The sequence below is a fragment of the Fusarium solani genome, assembly GCF_023522795.1.
Source record: "Fusarium solani strain SB1 chromosome Unknown bctg00000001, whole genome shotgun sequence".
In the NCBI taxonomy this organism is placed as follows: Eukaryota; Fungi; Ascomycota; class Sordariomycetes; order Hypocreales; family Nectriaceae; genus Fusarium; species Fusarium solani.
The window spans coordinates 4049446-4071832 of record NW_027072156.1 but is presented as its reverse complement, the minus strand read 5'-3'; the positions used below and the strand labels follow the sequence as shown (position 1 = coordinate 4071832).

The 22387-nt window shown below is 53.3% G+C and overlaps 8 protein-coding genes across 8 annotated transcripts; 3 read left to right on the top strand and 5 right to left on the bottom strand.

Moving 5' to 3' along the window:
* Positions 1–303: 303 nt before the first annotated feature.
* On the bottom strand, positions 304–3024 carry MRS44_003373 (uncharacterized protein; the record flags this gene model as incomplete). Its single annotated transcript, XM_065623185.1, has 5 exons — positions 304–628; positions 682–949; positions 1013–1703; positions 1755–2766; positions 2843–3024. The coding sequence occupies 5 exons, from the start codon at positions 3022–3024 to the stop codon at positions 304–306; spliced, it is 2478 nt and encodes an 825-aa protein (XP_065479257.1).
* Positions 3025–3685: 661 nt separating this feature from the next.
* MRS44_003372 (uncharacterized protein) lies at positions 3686–5109 on the bottom strand (the record flags this gene model as incomplete). Its single annotated transcript, XM_046275367.2, has 3 exons — positions 3686–3964; positions 4016–4750; positions 4801–5109. The coding sequence occupies 3 exons, from the start codon at positions 5107–5109 to the stop codon at positions 3686–3688; spliced, it is 1323 nt and encodes a 440-aa protein (XP_046137487.2).
* Positions 5110–6317: 1208 nt separating this feature from the next.
* Positions 6318–7413, bottom strand: MRS44_003371 (uncharacterized protein; the record flags this gene model as incomplete). Its single annotated transcript, XM_046268442.2, has 2 exons — positions 6318–6732; positions 6782–7413. 2 exons carry the CDS (start codon positions 7411–7413, stop codon positions 6318–6320), a joined length of 1047 nt encoding a protein of 348 aa, XP_046137486.1.
* Positions 7414–7711: 298 nt separating this feature from the next.
* Positions 7712–8653, top strand: MRS44_003370 (uncharacterized protein; the record flags this gene model as incomplete). The annotated part of the gene is made up of 3 exons (XM_065623184.1): positions 7712–7767; positions 7972–8107; positions 8204–8653. The coding sequence occupies 3 exons, from the start codon at positions 7712–7714 to the stop codon at positions 8651–8653; spliced, it is 642 nt and encodes a 213-aa protein (XP_065479256.1).
* Positions 8654–9033: 380 nt separating this feature from the next.
* MRS44_003369 (uncharacterized protein) lies at positions 9034–9589 on the top strand (the record flags this gene model as incomplete). The annotated part of the gene is made up of 3 exons (XM_046280815.1): positions 9034–9073; positions 9126–9228; positions 9280–9589. 3 exons carry the CDS (start codon positions 9034–9036, stop codon positions 9587–9589), a joined length of 453 nt encoding a protein of 150 aa, XP_046137484.1.
* Positions 9590–9915: 326 nt separating this feature from the next.
* On the bottom strand, positions 9916–12441 carry MRS44_003368 (uncharacterized protein; the record flags this gene model as incomplete). Its single annotated transcript, XM_065623183.1, has 4 exons — positions 9916–10238; positions 10287–10510; positions 10564–11731; positions 11814–12441. The coding sequence occupies 4 exons, from the start codon at positions 12439–12441 to the stop codon at positions 9916–9918; spliced, it is 2343 nt and encodes a 780-aa protein (XP_065479255.1).
* Positions 12442–17000: 4559 nt separating this feature from the next.
* MRS44_003367 (uncharacterized protein) lies at positions 17001–17969 on the bottom strand (the record flags this gene model as incomplete). The annotated part of the gene is made up of 3 exons (XM_065623182.1): positions 17001–17397; positions 17438–17842; positions 17899–17969. The coding sequence occupies 3 exons, from the start codon at positions 17967–17969 to the stop codon at positions 17001–17003; spliced, it is 873 nt and encodes a 290-aa protein (XP_065479254.1).
* A 1292-nt stretch (positions 17970–19261) lies between these two features.
* MRS44_003366 (uncharacterized protein) lies at positions 19262–21912 on the top strand (the record flags this gene model as incomplete). Its single annotated transcript, XM_065623181.1, has 3 exons — positions 19262–20071; positions 20200–21441; positions 21490–21912. 3 exons carry the CDS (start codon positions 19262–19264, stop codon positions 21910–21912), a joined length of 2475 nt encoding a protein of 824 aa, XP_065479253.1.
* Positions 21913–22387: the final 475 nt, after the last annotated feature.

Below are 22387 nucleotides of genomic sequence, written 5' to 3'. Positions count from 1 at the left end.
AAGCACGTGTAGCCAACATGTGCACTTGGTAAACACTCAGGGTCAGTTGATCCAAGGTCGAACGCCTCTCCTGAAGTAGGAAGCCAAACACCTTGTTGAAATGAAAATGGTATTGTTAAAGCAAAACTATTAGAATATCCCGCTAAGATCCGTAAAGATTTGCCTCGTTACACATCATAATTCTATCCCTTTCCCTCTGCGGCTCCTCAAACCCTCCTCTTGCCTTGCTCTGGCAAAAATACACGCTCAATATTCCAAATCATAATTCTGACGGCTACCTCTTGAACTTGCTCATGAGACGAGTCAGCCAGTGCGGTGACGCTTTTGAAAAGGCTGGCCTATGCCTCCATTGCCCCTGAGGTATCCAGGGACAGTTTGAGCGGGATGATGGTAGTTGACTTGACGTAGGGCCTCGACTGGGAGCTGGTTGACCACCTGGGGACTGGGCCATTGAGGATAAAAGCCGTCTGCGAATGTTGGTACGGGCATGCCTTGGCCCTGGATCGGCCGCGTATAGGGGATGCCTTGGCCGGCTGGAAAGGGCGATGGCGTTTGGGTGAATGCTTGGCCTCCTGTAAAGGGGTATGAGGGTGTTTGTTGAGGTTCGGCCCTCGCATTCGATGGAGCTCTGATTCGTTTAGCACAAGTTGTCAATACAGAACAAGACGTCTGGAGTCTTACCTGGAAGCCTCATGAGTGTCACCGAGAACACCGCCCATGTTTGACGCAACGACAAGGGACGAGGGCTTGTCAGGTCTGTAGACGATGGCAAAGTATCGGGTTCCTTTCTTGACATTACAGAATTTTGCCGCGTACTTCATCGACTCGCCAGCGCGGGATTTCCCCCTGACACTTACTACTCTGCAGCAGGCTTCTGTTTGTGCAGTCTGTGTGGCTCTTCGCTGAGAGCTGTGTACTTGAGAGGGACAGACAGAATCACTCTCGTCAACTATCGGTAACAGTTAGCACGTCGCTGGATGATACGACAGAATCCAGATCCTCGGTTCCTTACTGTCTTTGGCAAGTAATTTGTCCTTGAGGCTTAAGCAGGTCGAAGCATCATGAAGAGCAACCTCAAACGAAGGATCGCCCATGGAACTCTTCAAGACCTCCCAAGTGATGACTATAGTAGAGTCCTTGTCTATTGTCTTGAGCGTGAGAGTGGAATGATGGTGAGCATACTCTGTCAGTCTCTCCTCGGCCAGCACCAACTGCTGCTCTTTCTGCCCGACACTGGCCTGTGCATCAGGATTTGCAAAAGCGCCGTCCCCCAACTGGTCCACGATGTCCTTAAATAGCAGCTTACAAGCATGCAAGGAAGTGTAAACCTCGGACACATCTTCCAGGAAGGCGAACCCGCCCATGACGGCGGCTCGATGGAGCCATCTCTCATGGACTCTGACCAGCCCGCCATCCTTCTCTTGGAAGAATGCCCTCAATGAGAGACAACCAGCCTGTACAAACTCAAGCTTTGAGGAGCTGGTCTGGGGGCATGCTCTTAAGCATGCTCCGAGCATCCTCTCCATTTGCCGGGCGAACTGATCTCTCGGAATGGTGACGGTGGCGGCAGACCGGAAGCGGCCTCGCTGCCCACTCTTCGCGGTACGGACAAGATCATACGACGCCAAAGTATCCCAATATTCGACTGTGAGTTGGAACCCCTGGCGGCCGAGGCTCGCGATGATCGTGTCGAGCCCAGGATTCTAGGGGCGCATCAACTGGCTGATTATGCAATGTAAGGGGACGTCTCATACCTCTTCTCTCTCCCTAGGAGAGTAATACCATTTGGACGTATCCGAAAGGAGGTGTTGGGCGAGCTTGTCGGCGGTACCAGGTAGCAAGCCGACACGGAGCACGGAAACCTCTGCCCACTGGGGATCTGAAGAGTTGAGGATGTCGGAGAGTTCGCCCACGAGGCTAGGCCGTTCAACCAGCGCCGCTTGCCAGATTGCGAGAATAGCACGGCCCTCCTCCTCGGCTGAGCCCAGAGTTCTTCTATCTCGGTTTGTAGTGCCATTCTCGAAATTGTAGCCGTACTTGAGGAGCTTGCCCGTCATGCTGGCCGAGCAAGAGCGCGTAGATCTGCGCATGAGCAGACCCTTGAGGTAGAGGCTACCTTTGTGCTTGGGATCCATGATGATCTCGCCATATTTGGTCTTCAGGACGCTGTTCTTGTCGAGTTTCTGAAGAGCAAGGACAGTGGTGAACCAGGACTCGAATTCTTCACGCTTCACGGCGCTCCGTCTGACGGTCTCGCCTCGCTCGTTCTTGGCTTTCTTGATCTCACCGATAACGAACCTGACATCAGTCTTATAATTTGGGTAAAAGGGAGCCAGAGTACCTTGCGGGTGTTTGTCCTTTCTGCGCGCATTTCCCTCACTGAGACGAGTCAGGTGTGTGACGAGTTTAGCCTGGGTGGTATACCCAAAGCACCAGCCAAAGCCACCGGCAGTGCAGCGGACGGAATGATTCTGCTCTTCGCGCTGCTGGACCAGCAAGGCGAGCTTGAGGCCCTCACCGTGGAAGCCCGCAAGGTCCTGGTTGGCGGCTTTGGTGGTGCCACCTAGGTCGAGGTGATAGGGCTCCAGCCTAGAATTGCGGTTGGTGAGCTCGACGGTGCCTCTTCCGTTGTTGCCCCTGAATAAGATGTAACCGAGGCATTCAGACCCTGTGCTGCGTCCATACGCCTTGAAGATGATTTCAGTACTGTTGCGTTCTTCGACGATGTCTATCTCGGTCTTGTACGAGACAGTAATTCCGTCTCTCCTGTTGAATCAAAAGAGGGTGGTTCACGCAAGACTCCATGCTCCTTATAAACAAATGAGGAAGAAAGGTTTCATACCAGTTCTGGACCAGCTCACGAAAGGATTCAGGCCCCGTTAATGAGGTGTAAGTCGCCTTCAGAGGAAAGTTTATGGTATGCTTTTTTTCAATGCTATCAAGAGTCTTTCTCTCTTCGATAGTGTAGTCCTCGACTTCATCATTCGTCCTCCTGGGGGCGCTGGGGAGTGGCTGGCGATTCATGGTAGCTGATAGAAGCAGTTGTTTCCGCAATACTCCGCAATCCAACAACAAAGGAAGCAGTCGTTCTGAAGACACAAGAAATCTTTGAATTCAAGAGATGGAAGAGAAGAAGATGAAAAGACCAGAAAGGAAGAAAGAAAAATTGTCGGTCAAGGTCAAGCAGACATGGCCAGTTGCTGGCAAACGGGCAAGAGCAAACAGCCCTTAGGAGCGGGGACCTGCATCATGGGCGTTTGCACTTTGCAGTAACATGAAGTACCCGACCCGACCAGCCCTTTCCTGCTTCATACGGGTATCTCTGTTGCATTTTTATACTCATTTCCAGTTGGTCATCCTTAGACGGCCATTTGCACAATTCCGTTTGACTACCTACCTACTCGTCCACATGACTACACATGATCATAAAGGGGCTCAACGGATGTGTCGATAATTACTCGTCACTTTGCTCGAAGCCACCTAATTGGTTTAGATAATGGTAATGATACTTGTTCAAAGAAAAGGTACATGTCTTCTCAAGCACTGCGTTCCAAAGTACCTAGGTATCTAGCCTTGTTTGGCCTCCTTGTATCACGTCCAAACAAAATACCCTTGTCAATGTTATCACCAACCACGAGCATATCCAAACTGCTATCCCAGCCACAACTTCGGCCTCACCACCAGTTCAATTACCCTCAGAATCAGAGATGAGACGGTCGTGGCAGCTTCTGGCCACAGAGTAAATCATCTGCAGCGTCTCGGCAAACATTCCCTTGAAGATGCGCTTCCCCAGCACCTTTTTGAGGTTCTTGGGCGCCCAGCGTCGACACTCGTTTCCCATGACGAGAATACGGTCACTTCGGGCCGCAAAGCCAATGACTGCGTCGTGGTAAAAGGCCTCGACGTTCTCTGGGGTCGGGTAGCTGTTGCCGTACACGGGCCAGGGGATCTGCTCCTCGAGAGCCTGCAGTCTGTCAGTGTCACTTTCAAGCAAACGGGAAGTTGGGATACTCACTTTTCCTGTGACGCGGCCGTTGTCCTCAAGAGAATCCCACTTCTTGTCGTAGCGGTGCCAGAACCTCATCGGATAGACTCGGCTGCTTGAATCCGCAGGCCCCTCATCCTCCGAGCTGTCATCATCGTCGTCGTCAGATGTACTCCCGTCTTCAGAGTCGGAGGGGATGTAGATGGTGGCAGCAGTGCTGTCCATAGAACGGCCAATGGTGACATCACTATCGGGAGTGTCGTCTCGAGGGGACGGGAGGCTAGTTGGGGGAGTCAGGGGTTCAGCTCTGGCCCATGGATGCGACTGGCCTCCCAACTGATTGACGTATTCATGGGTGGGCTCCCAGAAACGAACGGCTGGGTGAGGAGGCAGAGGCCCAGTAGGAGGGATGCGAGCCTCTGCAACACGGACTTGTTGAGGCCGGATAGCTTGAGTGTAGGCTGGCGAAATGTAGTCATTGACAGCTGGAGGTCGAGCAGCTGGGCTACGAACGGGTGCAGCACGGCGAGCTGTGGCTGGGCGAAGGCTAGGGGCATACGCTGCCGACGGCTCACCGACTGAGCTGCGGGTAGATGAAGTGAAACGGACACGCGGGGTGCGTGCAGCCGGAATATGAGCAGTCGAAACCCGGGTTATTGGGTTGCGAGGAGTCGCAGCCGGAACCACAGGTCTTGAGACAGGAGAAGTATTCTCGGGAAGTCTGCCGCGAGCTCTAGCTGGCTGATCCTGTGCAGCTCCCTGTCCCTGCACGTTGTCAGTTGGAAAGTATCACACAAAGTCAACCGTTTTCATACCTCAGAATCATCCAAGGCTATCATGAGCTTTCTCTGAGCCTTCTCCAGCTCGGGAGCAAGGTGATTCTCCAAATGCTTGTAGCAGAGACGCAACTCCACGGCCTGCTCGAGGAGGGGAGAGGTGATCTGCTCCGCGAGAGACAGCTCGTTGAGCTGCTCCATGAGGAGGAGATGTCTGAGGTGCTTCCCCTGGCTGATCGGATTGTTGCAGTATCGACGGGACTTGGTCCAGCCAATGCACTTGTTGCCTTCACGGTAGGTGTGGGGGAACAGGAACTTGGAGTCCACGTACTGACTCTGCGACGGCATCCTGACGGTGCTGGCGGTGAGCCTGGGTGATGAAGTCGATACTCAGCAAGGTAACGGAATGAGATGGAAGAGATTCTCCTTGGCAGGAAGGAGAGAAACCTGAAGAAGGTTGAAGTTGAAAAAAAGAAGAGACATCTTATACTTGACCCAACTCTGTGGGCGAGACTGAGGTTTCTTTGAGCGGATGGGCTATCAAGAACTGACATAGCATCATGCAGGTTCGAAGCTCGTTTTCAGTTCTGCCTGTGCCAAATGCCCTCATTCAGAGCTGGCCCTGAGATCGGACAAAGAACCTGTCGTACTATAATGATTATGGCTACTCCGGTAGAGCTGGCGAGTGTGGGCTGGGAGCTGAGGCTCAGGGGCGGAGCCTAGGCAATATGATATGTGAGAGACCTCAATGCTACTGAGAGAAGAAGCAAATAGGTGTCCAGACAAAGAACACAGTGTTGAGGCACGGCATTTCTCCCCTGCCTGGTAGTAGCAATCCTCTCTTGGCTGGATATCAGACAGCCCATCCTGATCCGGGAGCACATCATGTCAATGCAACATCTTTAACGGCAGAAGCAACTTGCATGGAAACGGCCGGTTTCGGTAATCAACCCCTTAGGTATTTCTCTAGCACCGGGGCCCACCGCCGTTGACAAGAGGCCATGTTGCAGGCAAACAATGTAAGCAATCTGCCATTTCCACTACCGGGTACTCATCCTATTGGCGCAAGCAGACAGACAGATCCAGGTCGAGCAAGAAACGCGGCTCGGCTTGATGAGTCTCTGTTCTTCTCTCCCGAAAGAAGCACGTTTCATGTCTCGGTAACTTGCGTCTGAAATGGATCAGCTTCAGTTGGCGGTGACACAAGAGGCAGGGCCTATAAACGGCGTCAGCATGCATATGTAGGGACCCGGATCTTCTTTCTTATTACCAAGTGAGAGTCACCAGGAGAGAATAACTTGTCCCGGATTTACACGTACATGGCACCTGAAGCAGAATCGGCTGCTTGCTGCAAGGTCTGGGCGATGATGGACCCTAACGTGGCTGGGTAGACTACCTGGGCGATATGGTATTTCACCGCAACGTCTTTTTAACGCCAAAATTAGCATGTGTTGAGAAAAAGATAAGGTACACGAGACAAGATGAGGGATCATTGGTAAGGTATGTCGGCCGTTGACACTGTGTCTTTGTCTCTAACCACCCGGCATTAGCCAACGTTACCAAAAAGAACCGGTTTCCATCTTGGTTGGAGACTCTTCATGAGTCCACATCAAAGCCCCGGTAGCTGCGTCCACGGATCGTCGATAACCGTCTGGGTGAGAAGGGAAACTGCCCTCCTTCCCCTCCCAGATGGGCCGCCCAGTAAAGAACTCTCGAGAGCAAGGAGTGAGACCCCCGACGGTGAAAGATGGTGTCGAGAACTCTGCCTGGTATCGCCTCCAACCTTGGGCCAGGAGCCTGTACAAGGCATAGCGTAGTGTGCAGGAACTGGTTGTTCTGGGAAGCACCCAGCAATCGACCCAGCATCGCTCATCTTCGAGGTCCTTAGCTCGTAGTGCCCGAAACTGTAGGATGAGTAATGTTGACCCATCGAAGCAAAACACCTGAGGGCATTCGTACTTGCAGGCATATCTGCCCAGAGAGTTAGTCACGGCGTACCTTGATGTCAGCAAGTACATACCCGCGCAGCTCTCGAGAGAGCTTCATCTGGGACCCCTGACCTAATATGTTGCCGGATTGCCAGGCTGTAGCCGAGATAAGGTTCCTCTTCATCTCACCAATAATTAACGGTGCTCTCTCTCCTGAAAACTTGGCCGAGAAGGTAGAGTCGACATTTTCCGAAATGCCGCGACCAGAAAGGGGTTTGCAATGTGACGCTTGAACCACACCGGGATAACTCTTCCAGGCTGCGAGGGTGACATTGGCCACTTCAGTATTGAACCAATTCTCACAGTCGGCCTCGAATTCAAGCCGCCAGTGCCTGTTGTTGGTGGGAACAGCGAGCTCGCTCATCCGCAGCGCGTCATCAGCGTCGAGGGGCATGAAGGCACTATCAAAGTTGGCGTGGGTCAGGCCATCGTCAGCAACGAAGGAGTGGACAATGATGTTCGAGATGGGCGCATATTTCCGCGCCCATTCTTTGTCGGATGCCGTGGTGTACTTGGTCTCTGCAACTGGATTTGCAGGGTGCTGCAGGATGTGATGCTCGGCCGTGCTGTACGGGCCCATGATACCCGACCTCAGATGGCTGGCGAGCTGTATGAAAGGTAGACAGAGCCTAGGGAATCGCGAAATGATGCGTAGTGAGGCCATGGATAGAACAGACAATAGGTGAAGAGGCGAGACTGGCAAACGAGAGCGCGCCTGGGCATGCTGGTGACGCTTGGGTTGTTGTTGATTGCGCTGGTAGGAGTGCAAAGTAAAACGACATGGGTGCTCTCAATAAAAAATGAGAAAATCGAGAACCGATGAAAGTAAAGAATTAGAAGAATTGCGATGCCTAGTTGAGAGGTTGTTGGTTGTTGTACAGGTTAGTTACTTTGTGGTTGAGGTGCGGTGACATGAGTGTTGGGTGTGACTGTACAATTTCTCCTTAGACTTACTTCTCCCAATGGACTCGCACCCAGCACCGATCAAAACCGGTGCCAATTCATATGCTGCACAACTGTGTGGATATCGGCGCTATCAACGGGGATGGCATCGGTGCAAACGACGGGGGACTAGATGAGCCTATTCCGACTCCGTCTCCCAGTCCAAGTGCCAGTCCACTGTCGAGTCCAGCCCCCAGTTCCTCTTCAAGCCGACGTCAATCTACCCAAAAGGCGCTACGCCCAAGAACTATTGTTCGTGACAGCCCTTGACTGAACGAAGCATCTCCATTGCTGACCTGTTGAGCCAGTACTTTCGCTTTGGGAGACGCATTGTAGGAGCGACTGGGTCACCAGCTGACACGGCGCATCCCAACGTCCTCCGCCTCAGCACAATTCCAACTATGGTGGAGAGCATCGTACACTTACTACTCTGGATCTTACCTTCAATGTTGAGCAGCCTCATCCTGTCATCGCACCCTGAATGGGCATTGCCTTGACACTTTGTTTTCAAGAAGCAGAAGGAATACTGGGAGAACGAGTTCGAGCTAGAAAAGGCGGCTTACGAGATACTCAAACCTCTCCAGGGGCGTTTCATCCCTATTTACTTCGGCCAGATCGACTATGACAATACCCGGGCCCTGCTCTTGTCCGACATAGGCGGTGCCTGTCTCGCAACTCTCGAAGGTGCAGTCCTGCGGCACGACGAGCTGCAACCATTGCTGGAGGAAACACTGACTGCCTTGGTCAACGCGGGTGTGTCGCATGATGACCTCAAGCTAGACAATTTTCATCTGGTAGAGAATGACCGTGGTGGTGATAGGATCATAGCCGTTGACCTGCAGAGGGTTGACATGGGTCTTTCGGGGAAGCAGGAAGCTTTCGCCGTCAAGTGCGCCATCGACTTGTTGATGCAGGCGCATAAGGTCTATCTTGAACGCTTGGAGCATGATGGGTTGCTCTAGCTAAAGAAATATCCATCTAAGAGCAGCTAAGGAGAGACATGATACAGCGGCATTGATACCCCACGTGACACCTACCATGATATCCTCAACACAATAATTCAAACTTTTTGGCCTTGATCACTCCAGCAGCGATAAGTGTCAAACCATCTTGCTTTCCAATCAGTAACTTAAATAAATCAAACATAAAAAGACCAGCGACTCCCCTATCAGAACTCCCAAGAACTTGACTCTTACATCAACTTCCATTCAGAGCGAGCCAGCGCACAGACCACACAGCCTTAAACTCCCCCACTTACCGCAAGGTAGCACTCTAAACTTCAGCCTCGCGCATCCATTGTCACAAGCAACACCATCCATCACCAACAACAACATCCCACAAAATGGCTCCCGTCGATCGCGTGGACCACAATGTCCTTGAGCGTAAGATCCAAGTCCTTATACACCCTACTAGTATGTGCTAACGCCCTCCTAGAGCAGCTCAAGGACGTCATTCAAGACCTCTACCAGATCATGGTCCAAGTAGCGACCTACGACTCTGTCGGCCGCCCAAGCAAAGAAGTCCTCTCCAACGAAATGTACGAGGCTCTCGCATCTCCTTACCTATGCGCCCGACTAATACGCTCTAGAAAAACCCTCTCTCAGTCTCTCCGCACACTACACATGTCGGCATCGCCGCCCAACAACCTGCCATCAGTACCGCCCGAACTCCTCGAGTACGTCGAGCACGGCCGAAATCCAGACATCTACACCCGTGAGTTCGTTGAGCTCGTTCGCCGCGGCAACCAGCTCATGCGCGGTAAGCGCCACGCCTTCGAAACCTTCCGTGACACACTCGCCGAGAACATGACAACAGCCATGCCTGAGCTGCGCGACGACGTCGCCCAGGTCGTCGAGGCCACCGGTGGTGTACCGCCTGGCAAGAAGACTGAGCAATGAGATTGGCATATGCAAAATAATTCTCTTTCACACTCCATTAGACAAAGTTGGCGGACAAAACCTCTATTATCATAACAGTTGATATGCCAGACATGGGACGCAACCCACAAGGAACCGATCTAAGAGTCCGCGCCAGTATCCTATCCCTCCCTCCGTGGCAGAACTATGAACAAAAGGGATGAGCCGGGTCTCTCCGTCCCGCAGCTCTGCCCTGTGCCTATCTCTCTCATCCTCTAGACTAGTCCCTGAAAAAAACGCCTCGGCAATGGTATTTGTGTAGCATGCGTGCAAGTGTCCCTCTGTGTGTAACATGATCAAGCACGTCTCTAGAACGTCGGCAACCGGTCTCCGCCGGGGTGCCGGACGCGTCTCATACAAATGTAAATGAACCCAATGCCCACCAGAGCCAGGAGCACCACTTGCGCTGGAAGTAAGACGGCTGCGGCCAGGAACACCGTGCCGTATCGTCGTACCGTGTCAACGAGCCGATCATGGGCCTCTCGGCGCTGCTCGATATGATCTCGGAGCTTGCTGTTCTTGGGAGCTCCTGCTCGTGGGTTCTCGGCAAAGGGGGCTTTATAGTCGTCATCATCGTCATGCTCTTCCTCTTCCTCTTCGTCCGTTGTATCGTACTCTCGATCCTCAGAGTCTTGATCCGAGTCGGCTGGTCATGAAAAGTTGAAGCCGCCAGGGTAACCACCACGTTGTTGTCGAGGATCACCGCCAAAGCTGAAGCTGGCACCGCCGCCAGGGAAACCGCCCGCTGACCGGAAGCCACCGCCGCCGAAGCCGCCCTGGCCACCCATCATGTTGAACAGAATCTCGGGGTCGATGCCGCCCATGCCTCCACCCATACCGCCTCCGCCAAACATGTCGTTGGGATCGACGAGGTCATCACCATTATCATAACGGGCCCGCTTCCTATGGAGTTTGTTAGCACATGTCTCTGCTTCATCTGGGGAGGGTGCTCTTACTGAGGGTCGCTCAAGGTTTCATAGGCTTCCTGCAAGTCCTTGAACTTCTCCTCGGCGTGGGGATCACCGGGGTTCTTGTCGGGGTGGAGCTTGACAGCCATCTTGCGGTAGGCTCGCTTGATTTCGTCGGGCGTAGCTGTCTTCTCAACGCCTACGATCTTATAGTAGTCCTTTCGCTGAGACTTCTTCAGCTCCAGCTCCGCCCTGCGGATTTCCCTTAGGACTGAACGGTCCTCGGGGTCGAACTCTTGGACTGTCTTCCACTCCTTCACAGCATCCTCCCATCTCTCTGCACCGCCCAACGCGTTGGCCTTGGTCTTGCGAGCCTTGGTGTAGCCAGGATCGAGGCTAATGGCGCGTTCGCAGTCAGCGATGGCATCATCAAACTGCTTAAGCTTGATCTTGCACTGCGCCCGGTTTTGTAGAAGCTTCGCATTCATGTTCTTATTGGAGGGGTCAATCTCCAGGGCGTTGGTGTACTTTTGGATAGCATCCTCCAGACGACCAGCCTTGAAGTCGGCATTGCCATCCTCCTTCATGCGGTCAAGCCTCTGCACGATTCTGAGCCACTTGACTGCATCACGGAAGTCAGGATCGCAGCTGATAGCCATACGGAAGCATTGGATAGCCTTCTCGTTGTCTCCCTGGCCGTACAGCACACGTCCACGAAGGACAAGTGCCTCGGGATCCTGGTTGTTCTGTCGCAGTAGAGACATGGCAATGTTCTGCGCTTCGCCCAGCGAGTTCTCACGTCCCATCAAGAGATAGGCCTCTCCCCGCATCAACTGCCACTTGCGGGGCTTGGTGACGCTGGGGCCGAGGCCACGCTCAGCCAGGTCAAGAGCGTGAAGAACCATGGACATGCCAGATCCGGATCCTCGCTGAAGGGTGTTGCGAGCTGATTCAATATGGTGCAGCATCTCCTTGGCCGGGGCCATATCCTTGGCAGATGGGGGAGGGTCAATGCGGCTAAAGGTTGTCATGGCTTCCTCGGGGCGGCCTAGGCCGGTGTAGATGCGGGCAAGACGCAGGAGGATCTTGGCATTCTGGGGGTCATAGTCGGCAGCCCGGGAGCAATCCTCAAGAGCATGCTCGTACTGACCATTAGACATATAAGCAGCAGCTCGGTTGCCTAGATAGGTGGCATCGAAAGGGAATAGGTCGACAGCTACAGAAAATGTCAGCAATCTGAAGGCTGACCTCAGGCCCGAGACAGTCGAATGAGCCACGCTTCTCAGATAAAATCATACCTTTGCTGTACTGCTCGATAGCCTTGAAATAGTTTCTGTCCTTGAAGAAACGGTTTCCGGCAGCCTTGTAGGACTCGGCATCATCCTTTGGCGTAGGAGTCGGGCTGGAGGGGTTGGACTTGTGGGGAGGAGGAGGGGGGGCGCCATCATGAGTAGAGCCGTTGGGAATAGGCACTGAAAAGTTGGTCTGGGCGGAAGGGTTCGGAGGAGTGGTGGCTCGGGCGCCGTTGACAGGCTCGCCGTCGATATCCATAGAGCTGCCGTTCATGGCGGCGGCGAGAGCAGATAGGCGTTTGCGCTCTTCGGGTGGGAGGTTGAGCGGGTGAGTGGCGGGCTCGTATTTAGGCCGGCGGGAGGAGCGGTGGCCCGCGTCGGTAGAGTGCCTCGAGAGTCTAGACGAGTGTGAAGACTTGTTTGACTCTGCGTAAGAGGCAGGTCTGGATGATCTCCTCGATGAAGAAGATTTTGTCGGAGATCGGGTGGGCGACGAAGACTCCGAGTGCGACTGAGCGGTATCGTCACGTTCACGGTCGTCGAGACTCGAATGCTCGTTTGCTCCGTTGGTGGGCTTCCTTGAGGAAGACGTGGAAGATGATGGCTTCTTGCCGCTACCAAAGAAGTTCTTCATTTGTGCCAGAGAAATCGATACGGATGGAAGAATTCCCAAGAATCCCCGTAACAAGGTTATGCCGGATACCTCACTGCCTGACTCGATGCCCTAAACGGGCGTTAGGAAAAAAACCGATTTTTTTTCGGGGCCGCGTCTCCAGTGGCTCCGGGAACAGTCGAGGTGCGGCTCGGGGGCGGCTCTGAACCTAAAAGGGGGGGTGTGCGTGTGGGAGAAGCAGAGGGAGCCGGACTAGGTAGGGGTAGAGCAGAAGGGGGCAGTTGTATGTGACGGGGAGAGTTGACGGGATGGCGATTGTAGACTGGTGGTGATGGAGTGCGCAACTGGACCCAGACGGTCAAGCCAGGCAGAAGGACAAGAAGGAGACAGGACAGATCAGAGATGACGGACAGGAAAGCGAAAAAGAGATGATCAAAAAGTAAAGAGCTGGGGGGCAGGGGAGGATGAAAGATGAAGGAGAAATTGACCCTTGACCTTGGACCACCAGTGACGGTGACTGGGAGACAGTCAGTGACGAGTGACAAGCGACGACGGCCAGCCGATTTATCAGCTGGGGCCCGCGCCTGGTCTGGTCTTAGGTTGTCTTGGTCTTGATCTCAAGTGGTTTGGTCTGCACAATTAATGAGCGCCCGGGCACAATTGGCACCTTGTTTCTCCAGGGTCTTTCCAGCCTGACGGGAGACGGGAAGCAATTTGGGCCTGTGTGAGACTGCGTGTCAATGTTGATGACTTCCTAGACGGGGCAGACGGTTGGCTAGTCCAGGCTAATCCGTCCCAATTTTCAACCTGTCGGCTTGCTCGCTGCCATGTCCACAGCATCCAAGAGCAAGTCGAAGAAGAAAAAGAAAAAAGAAAAAGGCTGGAGAGCCCTGCGAAGGCTGACTGGCTGTTCAGTGACGGGAGCCTGAGCGTCTTGCTGATGGATGGGGCTTGGCTGGGCTCCAGCTGGATCATTGAAGAAGGAACTTGTGACTGGACTGGCCTTGCTGGGGGCCCGGGGGGCATGGCAAAGCCGAATCGCAGGTCTCGGAGACCGGGTGACACGCTGTCAGACCGCCTGCCGTGCGAGTACCCGGTACTTGCACCCCCGGACAAGGCCACCACGCGCTTCCCACCCCCACCACGAACAGAGCAGCCAGCCAGACTGCAGGCAAAGGGCCAATGAAACAAGGACCGGGTACGATGAGGAAATGGATCAAACGGCGAGGCAGGCAAAAGGGCATGAAAGGGGTCTCTCGTTCATGACGACGGAGGGAACAGGCGGGCTGTGTTGAGGCGCCGCGTTTGTGTGTGAGGTGTCCATACGGAGCGGTGCATAGGTGGCCACCCAAGCCGAGTTGGGCTTACAACACAACACCACGCAACACGATGAGGAGGCTGGGAACTGACTATCTGTCAATCGACTCTTGGTTGAAAGTTGGTCATGGATTGATGGATGGATGACACTTTAAAGGACACTCAAGTGTGACAAAGAGTGCGTTTACAAGGCTGTGCATGCCGTGTCTTTTCCGAATGAATCAATTCCAAACATCAATACACATCACCGCCAGAGCCGATAACTATCAAGTACATCTCAAACTCCCACCCCGCGTCGGCTCGACTAAGTTTAGTGCCCGCCGTACACTCGGGAAAGCATCATTGAAGCGGGCGGTAAATCCAGGTGCTTGTATCGAGGAGTTGCGCTTAGCCGGACGTCATTCTAGAAGGTTCAGTGGGGCCGCTTCCCAGGACCCTGCTAGCAAGTAATACGGGATCCCACGGCCTGGACCAACACACCCACCCGTCCGTCCTCCGGCCACCGGAACCCAGCGGCTGCTGCCTCTTCTTCAACGGCTTCAACTCCTCTGTTGGAGGGGCGGGGAGGCCGGGATCCCTGCCAGGGTCTCTTTCGCTTGGCTGCAAATCACAAGAGCCCGCCGGGCCCCCGGATTCTATTCCCTTACCTTCCAGCGCGTGTCAGCCTGAGCCATCCTCCAGCCCGTTCCCTTTCCTTCGTGACTGGTCACTGCTTGACCCGCGCCCCGTGCTGTCAGCCAAAATCCCATAGGAGTGGTTGTTGGTTGTAAATTCTACCAATGCCAACAATTCGGCAGTAACAACGGCATGGGCCTTATGCATAGCATGCATTGCCCGAGGTGTAACTGTCCGGGCCAAACACGGTGGAGGTCAATGCCAATGCCAATGCCAACTCGAATGACAGTGAAAGACGGTCACTTGTCAGGCATAAACCTGCCGCGAATCACATGTGTCATTTCATGGAATTGCGGTGTTCTGGAAGACGGTCCTACAAGTCAGTCCCCTGAACGCGTCTGAATGCCAATCTCCCAAACACAATCGTCAATGTTTATCAAGGCCCTTTTAAACCAGGTGGGATAAGCTGTGATGCTTTGTCATGATACGTCATTGTCTCCTTTGCAGGCAAATTCACTATACACTTTCGTCTCCATGAGTACCCCATGCCCTGGGAGTCCATGATACCTAAACAACGACACCAGAACGGACCCAACAATCAATGCGTAGTTAATACGTTCCATTCCCGCATAGTCTCGGTCAATTGCCTTGCTTGTAGTTGTGTTGAATCTTCTCCGTTTAACGTGCTACTTCACCGACAGCGTGTCAGCATGGGTTAATCATTCTTGGTCAAGAGTTGCATGCGACCAGAATGAGCGAAATGGCAGAAGTGTCTCCTATCAGTGAGTCAATGCTGTTTTTTTAACGACTCTGTTGCGGTGTTCATTTGGCGGTCTGGGCGATTACTGTGAATTTACTTGCTAGAGCTACGTGCCAAGATGCAAACGTAGAAGCAACCCTCTCCTAGGCCATGATCTGTAATTCCAACCGGTACATAGTATACAGTTTCATGGCAGTAGGGTTGTCTCATACCTTCTTCAAATGTTAAAGGCTGTGGATAGTATAGGGGGCCTTGCTTGGACATTGGTCGGAACTCCCCAGACCCAGTCGCGAAGGAGGTATTGAACACGATCACTCTCGCTGAGAGTGATTTTCAAGCTGGTGCCTGTAGCTTTCTTGTACCAGTGAGGGATATTGAAAACCTCGAGTACCTGGAACACTTGAAGCTATGTGACCTCTCAAGCATGTTATGACGGCTGGTAGATGGCAAAGTTAGCAATTCTCAGATACAATAATCGGCAGGAGATAAACATAACATGGTCTCCTCAACCCTGTTTCATTCTAGCCCCAGAGTATTAGCAATGACCACGCCTCGGTGAATACTCGACGACCATGTAACTTTGTGCCCTCGTTATAGACAACTCAGGGCATAATTTCCCAAATAAGTAAGGCGATATGCCGTAAATCAGGATGAAAAGAAGCAGTTATTATGAATACCTATAAGATCCAGGTCTTTGATTACTTGTCGCTTTTGAGTTATCCGCTCCCAGGTCCAGAAAGCGAACTCACTAACATGAAGGGGCACACTATCATAAGATAGCCCATCTTCCACAGCTTTCCCAGCGCGCTAAGGAATGGATGATTACACTATAACTCCAGGAAGCAGCTCCAAGACTTTCTGTAGCCAAAAGTGGCGTTCACTTGCTCCGTCATACCTGTGTCAACATCTCTCACCGATGAGAATAACATGGCATTGATCTGGAGGTTCTTCCCTGCGCTCAAAATATCAGTATTTTTGTATGCCTAGAACACTTAATCTTGCATCAAGATTATTCAATCTCTCGACTCTACCTCGACATCATCGCTGGAGCAAGCCATCCACCCCCGGGCACGACATGCTGGGCATTAGGGGTACGAAAACGAGTGCAAACACATGCTGGTGATTGGAAAGACTCGATCGACCGTTTGCCACCCACTCTCCTGATACTGCTTCTGTTTAAATCAATCCTGACTCATTTATAGCAAACTAAGACAATGGCATGGATAACTTGAACCTGTGGAGATAGTCCGGCATGTAGTAACTTCAAGGGCATGATATGTCCCGAGACACCGAGGCAGGCCAGGGTTCTTGAGAGAACAGCTGCCATTAAACTAGGTATTTAGAAGCTCAATTGAAATAAAATGGGTTGCCCTATCGACTATGTTATCTGTTTCCATTTGCTAGACGACCCAAAGATGCATAGGGACACTGCGAAGGGGGGAAGGTATCTTGAAAGAACTCCGATCATGTGAAACACAATGTTCTAGACAATTCGGAGGCATCCAAGCAGACTCCAGATCTTACGGCATCTTGACGCTAGGCGTTGAGAGCTGGAGATGTTGTCATAGCGGCGAGTTGGTATTAGGACTTTTGGATTCTTTGGTGAATAGTGGGCAGAGGTCACAGTCAGATAGAGCCCCTTTACCCAACGACGGCAACCATTGGGTCTGTTCGATATACTCCGTACAAGCCTGTAAAATAGGGTATCGCGCGGTCATTGAGGTGTAGTCTGGCCAAGAAAGCTGAACCAACGTAAGGTGTGCGATAATTACTCGTGTTCTCATTCGATGACTTATGCTATTCCCAAATCCATTGCCCAAACCGTTTCCAAACCGAATCAACCTTTTCCAAACCAAACCCCTAACTTACACCGTGACCAGAGAACTGCTCAATCCTCAGAGTTCTCGTTCGAGTTGCCTTCTGAACCATTGTTGGAGCCCATGATGGAGTGGACGAAATCCTGGTACTTGAAGACCTCGCCTCGCTTGGCACCAATGTGAGCATTCATGTTGCGGTTGAAGGCTCGACGCCCGGTGAATCCATTCATGATCTTATCCACCTCGTTGGTCGTCAGAGATCTCTGACCGGGTTCGGGCGCCGTCTCCAAGAGTGCATTGCGCAGCTCGGCCAGGTCAATCTGGCCGCTGTCGTCATCATCGAACGCTGAGAAGGCGGAGAGGAGCTCGGCACTGGGCGAGAGAGCTGCAAGGGCATCGGCAAGGGAGTTGAGGAATACCGCAAGGGTGATGGTCTGGGGCGCGGAAGGGGGAAGAATTTTGATACATCTGCTGGGTGGGAAGGAAGGCCTTGTTATGATGTTAGTACCCGTGCTCTTGATCGATATCATGGTTCTTACCTAGCTGGCTGAGCATATCGGCGACGTCTTCTCGGTTAACAACTCCATCACAGTCCCGATCCAAGATTTGAAACCCATCTCGCAGTGTCCGGACCTGAGTAGGTTGCAGCTGAGACAACGCATTGCCATTGCCAAGCGTTTTTGATACTGGTGTGCGCGGCGACGCGCCAATGCGTGAAGGAGATGCAGGCATATCGTCTGCTACTGGGGTCTTGGGCTTGGGTGTCCAGCTGGGCTGTGTGCTCGTGGGAGTGGTCGGTCTAGCAAATCGTGATGTCGCGCCAAAAGGTCCAGCCTTGGTTGGCGATCCAGTGGGAGTAATGTGTCGGAGAGGAGAGGGCGAAGCAGGGGACTCGGGTCTGCGAAAGGGGGAGCTGCGGGTGGGAGAAGAGCCATATCCCAAGGGAGAAGGCTTATATGTGGCCGGTACAGACTGGAAACGGCCGTGTTAGCAGGAACGAGCGCGCTTGCCAGGGATTGTTCGTCATAGAAGTGCACCATTGTCTTGTACGTGGGTCCGGAGGGACGAGCGGAGAAGGGATCTTAACAGGTCGAAGGGGAGAGGAAGAGGATAGGAGTTGGTGTGAGTTTGACGGTTAAGGAAGGTCTCGGTATAGTTGCAAGTAATGGGGCGGGTCTGAAATGGCGATGTGCACCGGTTTCGTCACTCGAGGGGAACTGAAGTTGTAGATGCAGCCTGATTCCCAAAGTAAACAAATGGTCTCACGGCGGTTGGTTCCTGGGGAGATGCAAGAGGATGCCCCACCACTCACCAGCCACGAACGAGCCACATATCATTGTTAAAGCCACATGCAGCAAGGGAAAGAGCCAAGCCCAATCCGGGGTGCGAAAAAGCGTGGAAGGCATGGCGCTCGCATGGCGCTAGGGGCTTGCCGACAGAAGAGGAGGCCACCTAGATGGCCCAAGCGCCTTCAACCACCAGCTGATGCCGTGATTCAGGGGACCGACCCTTTTGCTATTGTGACTTTTCAGTGGTTGAGGGTCGTCCTCGGTGACACTTTTAGTGGTTCAGGAGGCTTGCTGGTGTTTCTCCAGGGGCCCAATGACCTGCTGAACCCTTCAAGTTCAGCGATGGATCAGCCTAGGGGCGACTGTCGCGCATCCAATGAGGCCAGGGAAGGCGAAACCGAGCTCGAGCCCACCGAACCATTTTCAGGGGCTGATCACTAGGCGATTGAGGGGCTTCAAGGCTGGCGGCTGGAGGGTCGAGGCTGGAACTGGAACCACAACCTTTGACCTCTTGACGACCTACTAATTAATCGATTTCAATCACAGGTGCCAATTGCTTCATATCGCCAAGACCGCTCCCTACGGAGGCGGGTTGTCATCTGGGGATTTAGCTCTTGGCTAAGCTTGTCTTTCTCTTCCACTTGGACGGTCTGTGTTCCGCCCTTGGAAATCAAAGACTCCATCCCCGTCTGGGTTGCGCCCACTTGTGGCAGACCATGTCTCGGTTGCAACTTTCTCTCTGAATCAATCCCGTTGTTCTGCTAGTGGTGCTACTCGCGTCTTCGGCTCCGGGCTCTTTTGAGTAGAGCTGAGTGACGCTCAAAGTGGAACAAGTGTCGATCCCACTGCGCATTACACCGCATCTCGTCGACTCGTATCGGCCCTCCCGACTCGGACTCGCAGCGCAACATCGCCCGATCCGGAGCCTACAGAGGCTGCCGAGCTTGCGCAGGACGAGGGAGGCAGGCAAGACTTCTACAGTCGTGTCTCGTCGCCCCAGCTGGACTTGATTCCGTCTTCGGACTTGTCCATCCGCTTCCGCCATGGCCTCGTTCCAGTCGACGATGCCGTACCTGACCAGGACGGTCAGTAACAACACCAACACCAACACCAACACCAACCATAATCATAACCATAGCAACTACTCCAATGGGTCGTTACCCAACCGACGCACCTCCCTAGCCTCCTTCCACTCGTCTCGCCCGGAATCGCAAATGTCACAAACCTCGCCGCCTCCCTCGAGGTCACCGCTTCCTCCTGGCCTCGAAGGCGATCACATTTCAGATCCCAACTCTCAGTCCAAGACTCCCTCGACCGGTCTCTCCTCGCAGCACTCGTCTCTGTCAGCGCCGCGTCGCACGAACCCCCACGCACGACCCTCACGAAAGCTTCGTTCGCAGTATCCGCGGAGCTCAACCGAGAACCATGTCGAATATATCCTCGTCGCCTCCTTTGATATCGACCGGGGCCCTGTTATGGAACATCAGTATCCAGTTGCGATCACTGGAGACGAGAATATGCTTGCCGAGCTGATGTTGCCTGATCAAGCCCACGCCCGTAACCAGGATTGGACCATTTTCTTCTTGCACAAGGATACTAGTCAGGAGGAAGAGGACGAGGAGCGCAAAGCCAAGGAAGAACGGAGGAGACGGCGCAAGAGGCGACGCGATAGGGCAGCTGGCATAATAGACGAGGGGGACGAGGAGGCGGAAGATGACTTACTGGAAGATGACTGGGACGATGAGGAGGACGACGATGACGACGATTCGTCTACCGATAGCGAACCCGAAGGCGGAGAAGGACCGCCACTGATCTATGTTCTAAATCTGGTCAACACCAAGCATGACAAGTCGGTAAAGCGAGGAGCCATTGTCAAAGCCATGGCCATCTGCACGCGACATCCCTTCCTGCATATATACAAGGCAAGTAGCCTTCCCGCGCAACTCTTGTGGCCGCGGACACCTGCTGACCGCCCCTCTAGCCGTTATTGTTATTGGCGTTGGAAGAGTACTTCAAGGCCCCTGTGCCCGAGACGTTGGCCATGCTATACGAGTCGGTCAACGCTATGGACCTGTCCCTGATGCCCAAGCTTAGCCTCCTTGAGCGGCACCTGCTGCAGGCGAGCGACAATAAGGATCTCTTTGTGGAAAAGTTTGAGCAGATGATCCAGATGCGGATAGCCGAAGACCAGAGCGAGGAGGTGGCAGACCAGTCATTGGATGCGACCCGGAGCCCGACGAAGCTGACTGGTATATCGAGGGCTGGCACCAAGGCACATGTCGAGGGCGGCCAGTCGATTTACTCGGTTCCCCGCGACACGCATGAGTTTGAGAGCAAGGTCATGTACAAGGGCATTCCTATCCCCATCAAAGTGCCTGTGGCTGTTATGCCCGAGACGGTGGGCGACTTCTCGCTCATCAAGCTCATCCAGAACTTTTCGGATTCGCACCAGAAGGCGCCTCAGCCATTTGCGCTGCACCCTCACCTTACCACCAATGGCATCAACACGCACCCCATTATCGTGCTGGCTAATGCGCTGTTGACGCAAAAGAGGATCATCTTTCTGGGCTACAACATGCCCTCAGGCGAGGTTGCTGAAGCTGTCTTGGCAGCGTGTGCCCTTGCGTCTGGCGGCATCTTGCGCGGATTCACACGGCACGCCTTCCCTTACACTGACTTGACAAAGATTGACGATCTGCTCAATGTCCCTGGATTCATCGCCGGTGTGACAAATCCTACCTTTGAGCACCACCCTGAGTGGTGGGACGTTTTGTGTGATCTGCCAAGCGGACGGGTCAAGATCAGTACAAAGATTGATCCTGCTCCAGTGACAGAAGGCCTGTTATACTTTCAGCAGCAAAACTCTGCTTTTGCCAGTGTAGCCAGCGGTACTACAAACACTACTCAGGACTATACCGGCGACAATGCCTTTATGGCCGACATCTTGAGGAGTATTGCAGCGAGACACGGCGAGCGTGTGATTAGGGCAAAATGGCGTGACTGGGTTGGCAAGTTTACCCAGATCGCGGCCAAGTTCGAGGAAAGCGTATATGGCGCGAGCGCCTTGTACATCGGGGGTGAGGACCAGGACTTGATGCCACCTGGTGCGAATGGGCACGGCTACGTTTGGGCAGATGACACGGCGAAGCATAAGGAGCTCGCCGGTAATGTGACCAGAATCGAAGGATGGCGCAACACCCGTAGCTATTACAGCTTCATCCAGGTAAGGCAGCCATTTAAAGGAGACTGGGACATTGCTAACAAGGTGCAGGATCTGGCTCAGATCTATACCGTCAGGCCACTCAAAGGCCTTGACCTTGCCCATCTTCACGACCGTCTGCGCATGCAACGTCTCACGCCGGCACAGAGCCGGGACATTTATCTAACAGTGTCTAAACACGTCCATACGTACGACGAGATTTGTCTGCTTCTGAGTGTTGCACCCGAGTCCCACGCGGGACTCTTCTATCTCGCTCTCGGCCTGTTCCACAAAGACCGCGAAGTACGCATCAAGACGGCCGATCTCCTAGAGCGAATCGCCGAGCATGAGGCTGGTCAGCATTGGTGGAAGAGTCTGAGCCGTTTCGAGAAGCTCGCCTACATGCGTCTCCGTCGAGAGCTCGACGCCGAGCTCCGAGCCAAGCTAGAGAAAGAGGGTCTCGGCAACCCAGAGGTGGACAGGAGGATCAGTTAGATATTCTTTGGGGGAGATTTTGTTTGGGCGGAGTACTGTATTGGCGGCGAATTTACCTGCGGTGCCATCCATGTTTGTTGGGAGGCTTCCATGATTCATGTGGGCGGCGTTGTCAAGATTCGCGGGGAAAAGGGGGTAAAGTCATGGGATGGGTTCTATATTCAATTCTGGTTTGAAGGGAGCATGTAATTGCGGAGCGAAACGGGACTGAACATTGTCTTGTTTGTTTGTTTCACTTGCTTTTTTGGATTCATCAAGCCTGAAGGGGGCAAAGGGCATCCCCTATCTCAACTAGAATCTCGTGCCATGGTGTAGTAGACATGGCTGATGCTGTCGAGAGACTTGCCTGTCTCGACTGTACATATACACCCTGCTGACAGGGGAGGGGCTTTATCTCAAGGCGGCGCCGCAAATAAAAATTCAACCGATATTTCAACATGTTGCTTCCGTGTCTTTCACCGTTTTACAGCGCACT